Genomic DNA, 14,264 nt, shown 5'->3' on the forward strand with positions numbered 1-14,264 from the left:
TTTCTGGGAATTACAATTGGCCTACATGTTGTACCTTCTCCTGGGGCGTGTCACATATATAAACACAGACACACTCTACTTCTCTACTGATTAATGCATACTAGAGAGCAGGCATTGTAGTTTTGGTGCAACTCTGTGCAGCTTTCTCTGCGTGAAGAGGCATAACTGGCTCACTATTCCCCACCCTCTCTCTCCCAGAGCCAATCACTTGATGGATTGAAGACTGCGTGTAATTGGATGGCAACACTTTGTCCTCGCCCCTTTCCTCTCTTGCATTCTAATGAGCTCTTAATGGGTCCTTGATTAGAAAACAGCTGCCAAGGCCAGGCAGGAGATGATGGATCAGCTTGGAGACTGTGGCGTTCATTAAGGTCTATTCTGGGTCCAATCACAACGAGGTGAGAAGATGAGAAGAAAGTATAGTGATATTACATCGAAACAATTCCCGGGGGAACCTTTGCTGCTGTCTCGAAAGGCTGATGACTGTTGAGGACTGAGCGGAACTGTGCCAAACAAGCCAAGCTTCTTTTTAATAGTGCACAACAGATGCTGGTGGGAAGCAGCACTAATCGTGACACTCCACTTAAGACGATTGGCTTTCGGAAAAGAGTGTCGACCAACTGATTGGTTCTTTGAAAAAAGTGTTCACCAACTCGGTAGCACTTTACAATAATTAATGAAGGGTTAATTAATGCGTAATTAATGCCTAATAAGCATTAATTAACAGGGTTAGTCAACCTTAGTAAGCATTAACTAACCCTTAATTAGCATTAACTAATGTTTAATAAGGGTGCATTAATTTAGGTTTTGGTTAATGCTGTTGGGGCCATATATTGACTGAAGGTGGCGAGAACTACTTGACTGGCATAAAAACATCTTGCTTGGGTTTAGGCAACTAAAACATCTAGGTTAAGGTGAAGCAATAAATGCAACGTTTAGGTTTAGGTTAAGTAAAGCAAATTGGTTTGGGGTTAGGGGCTGGGTTTGGTTTGGGTTTAAAAATGGTCCCACATCGGGAGGCGAACCAGCTGTCTTGTGATGAAAAGTTGCAAGTCTGGGACACTATGTGCTGGTCCACCCCTGCCACCCTACAGTATGTACCTATACTGCCCAGGGATGTATTACCGAACGGGCCTACCGGGCCCAGGGCCAGGAACCCCAGAGCTCAGGGAACCCATAACCCAGAGCTTCTTCACAGGACCACTCTTACCCCGGCCTGGGACCAAATGATCCCTTATAGGGCCCCAACCCTTTATTGTTCACCAAATGTTCCATAAGTTTATGAACAATTATTGTGCTTTTGGCTTGAATTGAGTGGTCTGCACTTTACTGAGACAGGGTTCAAAATGAGCACAGCCAGCAGCCACATGCTGGTAAAAGTGGCTGGTAGATTTGCTTCACTCAACATCCAAAAGAACAATGGTAATCTATTGAGTGGCTGGTCAAATTTGAACATTCACTAGCGACTGGTGGACAAAAAAAGTTAATTTTGTGGAGATACAGGTGAATGTATTTCTTGTTATTGTGCTGTTGGCTTTGAGTGTTCAGGTGGCTGTGCTGTAAATCCTGTTGAGAGTCAGGTGAATGTATGTCTTAGTTATTATTCTGGCCTTAATTCTGTGTTTGTAAGGATGAAGGATACACCTTCATGTATCCAGACCCCATGTCATAATCCGCCTATGCTACTCCCACCTTACGTACCTACTCCAACCCTAAGTGAACGTCACTTCCTGCTTCAGGCACTTCTCCATAGACATTTCGTAAAATGCTTATAAAAATAGTTTTACTTAGTCAAACCAAACGGTTCAGCTATATTTAGAATCGGGAGAGACCATAGAACATTTCACTCGGACCAAAACTTTAAAAAAAACCACATTGAAAAAATATTTTCTTTAAACCCACATTTTTTTTAACATTTTGGTCTGAGTGAAATGTTACGCAGTCTCTCCTGTTTTGTTCACTTTGCCTCTCTATTCCATTACATTTGGCGTATCCACTCCACGTTATTTGACACTTATTTATACCATTATTGAAGAGATTGGGATGTAGAACTAGGCTCTTCATTGGGGTTAGGGTTAGGCTAAGGTCAGGGTTACATCGTCTGACTCTGTACGTAGATTGGCAGACGCCAATCGAATATTGCTGGATTTGTAATAGACAAGCGGTATTTGGTCGGCTTTTTGTTACCTGCCTTTTCTTACATGATACATGTAGCTTATTGAGTATCAACATCGGACGAACCAAAGTGCAACCTTCCCGTGTTTATTGTGAGCCAACTGGAAAAGATGTCACTGTGCCATAAGTTTCACAAGTTGCACAACTAAAAACGTGCTGCACCGCTTTGCTGCGCCCCACTTCCAATGTAAGTGCCAAGAGAGAGAAGGCAGCAGCGCTGTCGAAACTAGATCCTGGTGGAGCTTTACCCCAAGGACCGTGGCAGACTCTTCCACTGGCACAGGAACTCATAAAGGAAGGTGGCCCTCAGCTGCTTTGTCCCAGTAGTTATTCTTAGTGTGACTGTCACCACTGGTGCACTGTATCATGAGAGGAGAAGGCCTGTATTGTGTGTGCTGATATTCCAGAGGCAGGTGTGGCTAAACTAAAGGCGTATAAATAACCAGCCATCCTACCACACAATGCTGTGGCCTTGAATGATGCCCGCCCTGCCAGAAGCCCTGTGTGACACGTACAGATACACAGATACAGCACGCACACGCACACGCACACACACACACACGCACACACACAAAGCATACAACCTTAACAATAATGATGCTATTATTCTTTAAAGAAATGGCCTCTCTAACGTTTTATTTGCAGAGGCAGACAGAATAAAAATATTATTTTTTCAGTGGCACTAAATATACGCCCGCGCACACACACACACACACACACACACACACACACACACACACACACACACACACACAGACACACACACACACACACACACACACACACACACACACACACACACACACACACACACACACGATCTTAATGAACCCAGCCAGACTGAGTGCTGTTTAATGAGACAGAGCAGGGGGACAAGTTCCAGGGACTAATCAAAGATCACTGTAAAAGGAGATAGGGAGAGAGTGAGGAGGGGAGAGAGGAGGAGGGGAGAGAGTGAGAGAGTGAGGAGGGGAGAGGGGGAGGAGGGGAGAGAGGGAAGAGGGGAGCGGAGGAGGCGAGAGAGGAGGAGGGGAGGAGGGGAGAGAGGAGGAGGGGAGAGAGGAGGGGAGAGAGGGGAGGGGAGGAGGGAAGAGAGAGGGGAGGGGAGAGAGGAGGGGAGAGAGTGCGGAGGGAGAGCGGGAGGAGGGGAGAGAGTGAGGAGGGAGAGGGGGAGGAGGGGCGAGAGGAGGGGAGAGAGGAGGAGAGAGAGTGAGGAGGGAGAGGGGGAGGAGGGGAGAGAGTGAGGAGGGAGAGGGGGAGGAGGGGAGAGAGTGAGGAGGGGAGAGAGCAGGGGAGAGAGTGAGGAGGGAAGAGAGTGGAGGGGAGAGAGTGAGGAGAGAGAGAGGAGGGGAGAGAGTGAGGAGAGGAGAGAGAGAGGAGGGGAGAGAGTGCGGAGGGAGAGCGGGAGGGGGGGAGAGTGAGGAGGGGAGAGGGAATACGAAAAAAGCAAGGACAAATATAAGAAGATGGAAAGATGGCAGGGGAGTGGAAGGAGGAGATAGAGCATTAATGGAAAAGATGGAGTAGAAAAGAAGTATCAGATGGGCAAATCTCAGGTGCAGCGACAGTCATTATTACCTCTTTTTAACAAAGAGTCCAAGGCCAGACTTTTAATAAGGATGATTCAGCCAGAGTGGCTCTCTCTTCAGTCTGCTTAACAGCTTGCTGTCAGACACAGTTCTCAGCTCATCTGCGTCGCTCGACTAGAGACGGAGATCTTTCTCCAAGCTTTCGTGTGTTCAAACTGGGTGGAAACAGTTTGAGAGTTTAAAAACAAAACATCATCGCAGAACCAATCCAGAGTCTTTAGGAAGGGGCGGTGACATACACAAGTCATGTGCTTGTAAACGGATAAAACTGAATCAAATAATGTAACATCCCTTTTCAGTGTTTTACGTCGCTGTGTTACAAAATGCTTCGCTAATCGCTACATCTCCAGTTTGTTTACTGGAACTACGGAGGATTGCCTGTAACTTGACGGAGGAGCATAGGTTCGTTAACCGTAGGTTCGTTTCCTTTCACCCCTTCTAGCTGTGAGGCGATGGCACTACCACTGCGCCACCGTGCCCCCCCTAACCATAGGTTCGTTAACGGCCTCATTCGCCGCCGTTCAAACCCCTGAGCCGAGACTACCTTCTCATTGTCCTCTTCCTCTCTGCTCTACATCGCTCTTCGTCTCCTCTGCCTCCCCTCTTGTCATTTCCCGGCCGTTCGTTTTGTCCTCTTCACACCCAGGTGAGAGAGTGCTGCTGGAGTGGGCCACATAAATACATCTTTCTTCTCCTGACAGCAGCTATTGAGCAGACGTGCTGTAGTTCTACCACAGCCAGTTGTTCCCCTGCGGCCCTTAGTTCCAGCTGCTAAGGTCATCCGCTCCAACCTGTCTTATTGTACAGGGAGCTGTTGTGTCACCTTTCAGCACAGCTGCCTGTAAGTCCATCTGTGTGTTTGTGTCTGTAGCACAAGATGGTGTAGTAGGGGTGTCACGATACACTCAGTTCACGATACGATACGATGCGATACACGATATTGGGTTCACGATAACGATACGATACGATTTTTTTGCGATCAATTTGTAAGTTGAGGGGGCATCCTCCACGCTAATTTGAGTCATTTCACCATTTTCATCCTCCGTGTCTGTAACGTCCCTCGTCTGTTCAAACAAAGCAATGAAAAGGAGAGCGAGCATGCAATCAGATGCAGATCAGTGCCACCATGTTCAGCTTCTTTTTCTCACGATATCAGATTTCATCTCAACGATACATATTGTCACGTTTTGATATCGCGATATATTGTGACATCCCTATTGTGTGTAGTACAAAAGGTTGTGTGCATCTATGCTGTGCATGTGTGTCTGACTGCGTGGTGTAAAGAGAGTGTGTGTGTGTGCGTGTGCGTGTGTGTGTGTGCGTGTGTGTGTGTTGTGTGTGTACGTGTACGTGCAGGCGAGGAGTCATTGTCTATATTTACTACCTTAAGAATGAGAGAGCATTGTGTCGTCCACATTCTTGGCACTGAAGGACACTTTGTGTCTGCAGGGTCACCCTCACTGCCTCACTGGCAGAGAGAGAGGGGCGAGTGAGGTAGACACACACACACACACACACACACACACGCACACACACACACACACACACACGCGCACACACACACAGAGCGAGAGGTGATACAGGGAGGTGAAACAGCAAGATTGATACGGCGCACATTCGGGTGAGACTAACCGAGGAGAGTGAGACAGAGAGGAGGATCTTGAGGCCCGGTGGACTTACTTGGAAGACAAGCGTGAGTGGGATTTTTTTTTTTTTTTTTAATTCAAGTGTAATCTAGGTGTAGCCATGGTGGCATCAAGCTTTACTGTCTTCACTTCCTTAAGCAACACTAACGCCTTAAAGATCAACGATTCACACACTGTCCTTTTACCTACGCTGTGTCTTTGTGTTATGAGAGAGGTTTCTTGCTCCTCTTGAGAGTATTTGCCTGTTTCTCCAGCTAGTTGAACGTCTTAATGGTCTCGTCTTTTGACGGCCTCTTCGCTTTTAATGACTCTCTGGAGGACATGAAGCAAAGCTCCTGTCGTGTTGAGACAATACCTCCCTCTTCAGCCAACAGAACCACAAATCACTCGCCCTCCTTGTTCCTCAGTCGTTTGACCTGAACGCTCTCGTTTCATTTCAGAGACGGAAAACTGCATTTCCTTTTCCTCCTTTCTCCCCGGAGGCCCTGAATCCAGGCCTACCCGTTGAGACTGATCAGTTTGAATGTCTGAGGCAGTGTCGGGCAAGTTACTTTCAAAATGTAATATACTACATATTACTAGTTACTTTCATTTGAAAGTAATAAGTTAGTTTACAATATTACCGTCTGTGTAGAGTAACTTGTTACTCTACTTTTGGATTAATTTCACCAAAATATCAGCAGTAGCAGGATGACATCGCTGCCCTGGAACCATCCCCGAAAAATAATTTCAACCATCTTGAAGTCAGTGTAAGCAATCCAAAATTCTAAATGTTATCCTTTTCCTTTGTTATTGTCATCTATAGTAGTTATTTGCATAAAAATCACACAATTTGATTAGGAAATGATTGTATCTTTATTTAAATATTTGCTTTGATCAGGGGGGGATTTGTAACTTGTGTTACTTGACAAAGTAACTGGTATAATATTACTGAAATCCTATTGGTAATAAGTTATATTACTGAGTTACTGCTAAAAGTAACATGTAATATGTTACTTTTGTAATGAGTTACCCCCAACATTGGCCAGAGATCGGCTTTCCATTAACCCATTGATACCTGATGCAGCATGTGTGTGTATCCCTTTAAGACCGCGAACCGCGTTAACGCGGTTCGCGGTCTTAAAGGGATACGCACACAAATGAGGGATGATATAATATATATATATATATATATATATATATATATATATATATAAATGATATACACGCAAATGCTGCATCAGGTATCAATGGGTTAACAGTGTTCAAACAAAGCTGCACAACAATAAGCCGCCAGAGGAAAGCAGCTGGGGAATCAGGAGGCCTACTAGCCCATTAGCCCTGCTTGCTATATTTTCCACAACATAATTGAAGGAGATGAGAGGAAATAACACATTATGCTTGTTGATGCTGCTAACAGTAACACAGGTGGTTGCTGCTAGTGGGAGTGGGTGAAGGTAACACAGGTGGTTGCTGCTAGTGGGAGTGGGTGAAGGAAGCTATCGCTCAGGCTTGACCTGATTCTGTTTGTTGGGCGCCGCTCTGCATTCACTTCCCCAGAGCGGCAACCATGATTAATAATGTGTGTGGGGGTGTGTGGGCAGCAGCACGGGACCCCCAGCTGATGATGAGGGGGGGGTGTGTGGGCAGCAGCACGGGACCCCCAGCTGATGAATTATTACTGGCTCAATGGCTCACAGAGGGCTGATTCATTTAACATGAGCCTGAAACACACCTTCCTCCTCCTCACCTACACACCTGTCTAACATGCCAATGAAAAGGATATATAACTTGAAGAGTTTCACTCCAAAACAAAGATATCTACAATTCGAAAAAGCTTCAGTTGAAAACGTTTGCTAACAAAATAGCTATTTAGATTAGGTTGTGTATTTTCAAAGTACCGACGATTTAAATTCAAATTTCCTCCTATGACATTTTGGAACAAAACCAACTTACTGTTAGTTGCTTAGTGTTTCCGAGTCAGGAGGTTGACAGAAGTTTGACGTGAGATTCATTTGACGCAGGCCTTAAAACAGCTACGAGCAAGATTTTCGATTGTTATTAAACAGTCTAAATTTAATATCGATGCCTCACATCTTACCTCTAATAGTAGACTAGACCAACGCAGAGTAGTCTTGCTTGAACCCCGAGTGAATCGGCCAGTGTTGTCTTGACGATTAGTCTGTCTGCGGCCGGGGCAGATCAGGAAGTGAAATGAAACGGTTTGTGGCAGCCACTTCGGCCATAACCACAAAATAACAAAATAACTTCCCAACAAACCGTTAGAATATAACGAGAGATGTTCGCGAGAGTAGCAAGCCCCTGGATGTAGCGAGCATGGCGTTCTCCTTGTTTATGGTCTGTTGCTAGGCAGCGCGAAACGGTTGAAGGCAGGCAGCTGCCGTAAACCGTTTCGTTTCACTTCCTGGTTTATCCGGCCCGCCGGTGGACAGACACAGACTCTATAATCATCAAGAGAGCAATCTCCGATTCACACGGCTTTGGTCTCAGCTACTATTATAGGTAAGATGTGATGCATCAATATTAGAATTATACTGTTTAATAACAATCGAAAATCTTGCTCGTAGCTGCTTTAATTGCACATGGAGAGTGATTCAGAAACGTCATATTATTTATACTAACCTGTTCTGCCTCTACACTGTAAGTGTACAGTTGCTAATCCCAAAATGCTTCGAGATGTCAAAGGTTTTGTGCCCCTTCTTGTAGCCCTAATCTATCACAGAGCAAAATGGTGCAGTTAGCATTTAGCATCCACTTGGCACACCCCTTTGAGCCCAATTACTATTCTCTATGGACGAGGCTGGGGACCAATTTTAAATTCTGCACCGCCGCGATATGGCCACCGGTCATTAATTTGCCCCCTCAAATATGCTGAGTAGGTGTGCCACTGTAAGTTGTCGGCTGAATACAAAGCATCATAGAAAGCCCTTACTTCGCTTGCCAAGGCTGAAGTGTTTTTAGTGCGAAGCGGCCATTAATTTGGCAACCCCAACCGCCCGCAGCACTAAACATGCTGCTTTAAGTTGTTCCCGATAAGGCGCGTCTGTTGAACGCGTATAAAGATAAAGTAGTCGTGGTCCTTTGCCAAGGCTATACAGTCCCTTTAGCGTCTGACTGACTTCGCCACTGAGAGAAGCAGCTGTTGCCTCCGCCTCCATCCTCACTGCCAGCTTCCCTCTCTCTCTCTCCACAGGTACCCGTTGTGGGAGGAGGCGGTCACCATGGAAACCAGGGTGGTGATGCAGCGCGAGCAGGAGGAGCAGTCGTCCCAGATGTCTCACAGCATGCAAGTGTCCTCGCAGAGCAAGAAGAAGACCTTCACTTCCAGGTGCAAAACGCCTCTCGACTCTCACACAGCAGCAGGAGGAAATATGCTATCGTTTGTTTTGAAAGCTGGATTTTGGGATTTTGCTGAGAAAGCACAGTCTCTTTTTTAACCATCACCCCTGGTTCACATTGAAGTTAGACAAAATGACACCAGGGAACTTCCCAATATAACCACAGGTTAGAGGAGTTAGAGGATAGTGCACTGGTCAGTGGCTCCTCAAGGGCTTTTGTAGAGGGAAGGTGTAGGTCAATAAATACCATACACTATAAAATGCTCACTGCCTACATCAGTGTTTCCCCTAGAAAATCTTTCAGGCCTGGAGGGATTTCGAAACATAGCCCGACCGCAACGGTGGGGGCCCTCGCTTGCGACGCTAAACTTTTAGCTAACCTGTTCGCAATGGCATCCCAAGTATCATTATACTATTATGGGATGCGATGCGAACAGTTGTATTATGGGATGTGCGTTTCGCAGGCCATGACACATGTAGACACGTTTTGGAACAGCGCTGCACGCTGGCACAATGCTCCTAAAAGCAAAATGCTTAATTGTTTTGAATGATTTGGCATCTTCTATTACTGTCAACACTGTCAACACCAGTATTGCTGTATTCTAATAATATGCCATAAAGGTTTATTGAAATTTTGGGGAGAGCAGAAAAAAAATCGTAATATATATATATCTTTTTGCAATTCTTTTTCTGGCGTGGCGAGGGCGCCGTTGGCGTGGCGGGCCCGCCAGGCCTGTAGAATGGTAGGGGAAACACTGCTACATTCTTGGAGCGTAACAGTAGCCAGCGGTCATGCTGTACAGTGAGTAAGCCTAACTCACACTCCCCAATGCCTCAAGAGACACTCTACAGCTCACAGGCTTTAGCCTCCTTGCTCCTCGGTTCCCAGCTTGATCCCCAGCTGCTGCTGTGGGGGGGCGCTACACAACGTGGGGGACATTTCCTAGATATGGACATTTTGAACTAGCTAAAAGTAATTTTTGTAGTTGTGCTGTCAATTTTAGCTTTACAGGAACCACCCTTAACACAATACAATGTAGATGTTGCAGTCAGCCCAAGACAAGAGATTTGCTTATTCAACAGAACAATATTCACACATTTCAAAACAAGTGTTTCAGATGTGAGACTCTTAAAGGAGCAGTTCACTCAAAATTGAAAATGCAGTCATTTCAGTTTTTTAGTCCCACAAAACAGTCCTGGAGTTTCACAGCAAAACACTGTTTTGTACTCTCCTCAGCAATTGAAGTGGATGGGGACCAACTTTGAAGTGCTAAAGAAAAAAGAAAAAAAAGAAAAAACTACCTCTGGCATGAGCCAAATCTCCAAGAAGTCCAAGTTGACTTGAAAAGACGTAATTTGCACTGTGCTTTTAGCTGAACACTTCACTAAAGCCATGAGCTAGTCTTGCAGTAGCCAGCTGTAGATATATATACCTCTGGTGCACAAGTGGAAAGTGGTTAAGGACCCCAAAAAACGTGTGACAGGCATATTAATTGACCAACCACAGGCCTCCTTATTTGCGCGACGCAACTCATGTGAACGATGCACCAATGCCGGACTTCCACCATGATATTACTACAGTATATACGCCATACTATTGGAGCCAGGGGATTTCCTTTCTGTTGGGTCTGACCACGTGAGACTAGCCGTGAGCTGTTTGCTGTGAAACTAACTAACTAAAAAAACGTCACCCGTCCTTCCGTTGGCATGGGGGAAAGTAGATGCACTGAGCTGATTGAGACGTCACAGCTGGGACATTTTGCCTACACAACGCCCCCTGGTGGTAGCTTGGCAGACTCACACTCCTATTGCATGCACAAACACATACTTGGTTTAGACCCTCGCCCCCCGGAGAAGCCGCTCTACAGCAGATCTCTGCTTTCATTAAGTGACCTCTGGATGGGGAACGGGGGACACTTTAGTTCGCACAGATGCACTGTATAGCTCAAACTATTTGTAAGCAGCACACACTTCAATGCACACACACACACGCACGCACGCACGCACGCACACACACACACACACACACACACACACACACACACACACACACACACACACACACACACACACACAGACACACACACACACACACACACACAAGCTGCAGTCCAGAGGCAGTGAAAGTACTATATAGGTCAATATTTAATGTCATACCTCTGTATTTTTTTGTACGGTTTTCTCCAATACAGTGATTCACTCTGTGTTTGGGAGGTTTGCAGGATTTTCCCAGCGGTGAACTGAAGACACAAATGGACGAATGCACACATACACACTAGGGGTGTCAAAAATAATCGATTATAAGATGCATTGCGATGCGGACATGCACGATTCTGCATCGATTCACAAATGTCAAAAATCGTTATTATTATTATTATTTTTTTAATAATCGAATAAAATATAATGGAAGTACATGCAGTTGTTTATTTTAATTATGGATCATAATACAATGCAATTCCAAATGCACTTTTATTTTAAATGTAGCCACACAGTGAGAAAAAAGAAAGTGAGAAAAAATAAATCATGTATTGGGGAAAAAAAGGGATGCATCGATTTAAGATGCATCGATAATCGTAATCGAATCGAATCGTGAGGCCAGTGAAGATTCACAGCCCTAATGTCAAGTGGTTGTGGGACAACGAGAAAGTGTTGTGAGGTTAGTCACTGCGGGCTGGAAACGATGTGTGTGCGTTTGCGATGTTGAAACTGGACTGGTAGATCTCGGGAGGCTGGCTACTTGAAAAGTAGATCTTGGGTCAAAAAAGGTTGGGCACCCCTGGTTTAGAGCCTCGCACCCCGGAGAAGCCGCTCTACAGCAGATCTCTGGTTTCATTAAGTGACCTCTGGATGGGGAACGGGGGACACTTTAGTTCGCACAGATGCACTGTATAGCTCAAACTATTTGTAAGCAGCACACACTTCAATGCACACACACACACACACACACACACACACACACACACACACACACACACACACACACACACACACACACACACACACACACACACACACACACACACACACACACACACACACACACACACACACACACAGGCAGTGAAAGTACTCTATAGGTCAATATTTAATGTCATACCTCTGTATTTTTTTGTACGGTTTTCTCCAATACAGTAATTCACTCTGTGTTTGGGAGGTTTGCAGAATTTCTCCAGCGGTGAAGACACAAATGGACGAATGCACACATACACACACAGGTGGAATACATGTACTACATGTAGCAGAATAGCCGTCCCTGTGTGACTGGCAATTGAGTCAGGCCAGTATGTTTATAATGTATAGACATGGGCTTCATAGAAAGTGTTAACGATATTTCTATTACTGTGCACTCTGACTCATATGCAGTGCCCTTAACACCTAGCATATGTCAGTGAGATCTAATAGGGATCACTGCTAGCCTGCCCTGAGGTCATGAAGTCAAATTTGACTTCATTTTGACATGTTTCTGCAGCTATCAATTAAGCTGCAGCTGTTATTCAATTAAGCTAACCTGTGGGTCCGCAATCTGCATGGCAGAATGAAGGGATTTGGTTCTGTTTGTCTCATTGGCGATGATGACATTCTACTGAGCTTGCCTCTAAGCAAGAAGAAGTCGTGTCTCTCTCTTAAAACTCCCTCTGTGTGTGTGTGTGTGTGTGTGTGTGTGTGTGTGTGCATGTGTGTGTGTGTGTGAGAGAGAGAGCGAGAGAGAGAGAGAGAGAGAGAGAGAGAGAGAGAGAGATGCAGGACAACCACAGGCTCAAACCTATCTCTAACGTTGCATTAGCTGGAGCAAGCTGGCCTCTAGCTAGGTTGAAGGAACATATAAAAGATGTTTGCTAGCTGGCAGGATAGCTGATGCTGGGATGGATGGGGATGACTTTCAAAATCGTATTTTTAGAACGCTCAAGTTTATATTAAAAAAAGTGCATGTGAGATAAAGCACAGTACATTATCTAGGCTATAACCTACCAATGACATAGCATCATTTCCACGCAGCATCTGCATGTTATTCTGTCTTCAACCTGCATTCTACGTGAGCCACACACTCACAATTAAGCTAAGTAGCCTACACGGCTCTTAACCCATTGATACCTGATGCAGCATATTTTGTGTGTACTGTATATCCCTCATTTGTGTGCGTATCCCTTTAAGACCGCGAACCTCATTAACGCGGTTCGCGGTCTTAAAGGGATACACACGCAAATGCTGCATCAGGTATCAATGGGTTAACATGGCGCCTAATGACACTGTGGCACAGCAATGCCCGTAACACCTAGCATGTCAGTGAGATCTAATAGGGATCACTGCTAGCCTGCCCTGAGGTTCTGAAGTCAAATCTGACTTCATTCTCACATGCAGGCCCCAGTTTCACCAGCCAGTTATTAAATTACAGTCAGCTAACATGTGGCTCCATGTGGCTATTTTTCTCCTGACCTCAGTCGGGGGTGATGAAAATATAAGCAATAATTCTTTCACGCTCGGCTCTGCTAGAAGTTCTGTGTCTCCCTCTTGAAATTGCTTCTGTGTGAGAGAGAGCAGGTGAATATCGGACGCAGGACAACCACAGAGGGAGCAGGCTCAGATCCATCTCCATACGTTAGCTGGAGCAAGCTGGTCTCCTTAGCTTCTGGAAACGATAGTCTCCTAGAAGAGTTTGATTGTACTTTTTGAACTGTAGGTTGTTAGATCTATTCTTAGTCCCAGATGACGACGTATAGCCTATACTAGGCTTGAGTGCAAATCACCCATTAAGTCATCCATTGCCTCTCTTTTCTTTCATTTCCTCCTGCAAGTAAACGTTAATATTCTGAGGAAGCCATTATGTCTTCTTCTCCTTGAAGGTTCAACCTTAAGGAGAAGACTTAAGGCTGTTTTGGGCAACCAGATTTATTTGATGGAAACCTTAACTCTGACTTTCAGGAAAATCTGAAGGTTAAACCTTAAGGAGAAGACTTAAGGCTGTTTTGGGCAACCGGATTTATTTGATGGAAACCTTAACTCTGACTTTCAGGAAAATCTGAACTCAAGTTGTTTTGTGCAACACGGGCCCTGGTGTTTATATGGTACTATCATGCCTCATTCATTCCCCTGCAGATACAAGTAGTATACTGTAGGCCTATATTATGCTCTTACCAAAAGTGTTTGTTTGCTCTCTCTGTGTGTGTGTGTGCGCGCGCGCGCGTGTGTGTGTGTGTGTGCGTGCGTGCGTGTGCGTGCGTGCGTGTAGCTACACACGTGTGTGTGTGTGTGTGTGTGCGTGCCCGTTCATGTGTGTACTGTGTTCATGTGTGTACATGTGGGCTATATATCTGGAGTGATATGCCCGGCCGCAGGCTCTGTGCTACATAATTCAACGGTCCAGGTCTCTCAGCAAACACTCAACAGGAACCCAAAACAAAGAGGAAGAGAAAAAGCAGAGGGCAAAAAGCAGAAGTTCTTCTCTGCGGCGGCGGTGAAACGGGGGAAACGTCCCAGCTTATAAACAAAAGAAAAGGAGAAGTCGCATCACTTTGCAT

The 14,264-nt window shown here is 45.4% G+C and overlaps 1 protein-coding gene across 1 annotated transcript in view; it reads left to right on the top strand.

Annotated features, from left to right (window-relative positions):
* Positions 1–5,363: 5,363 nt before the first annotated feature.
* Positions 5,364–14,264, top strand: part of myom3 (myomesin 3) — a gene marked incomplete at its 3' end in the record, with an annotated part of 150,681 nt that continues 141,780 nt past the window's right edge. The window contains exons 1-2 of the mRNA XM_083661503.1: positions 5,364–5,457; positions 8,604–8,738. Of these exons, the coding sequence (XP_083517629.1) occupies positions 8,632–8,738 (107 nt within the window). The 5' untranslated portion in view covers positions 5,364–5,457; positions 8,604–8,631. The remainder of the gene's footprint in view (positions 5,458–8,603; positions 8,739–14,264) is intronic.

Source organism: Poromitra crassiceps (genome assembly GCF_964638095.1).
Source record: "Poromitra crassiceps genome assembly, chromosome: 26".
Taxonomy (NCBI): Eukaryota; Metazoa; Chordata; class Actinopteri; order Beryciformes; family Melamphaidae; genus Poromitra; species Poromitra crassiceps.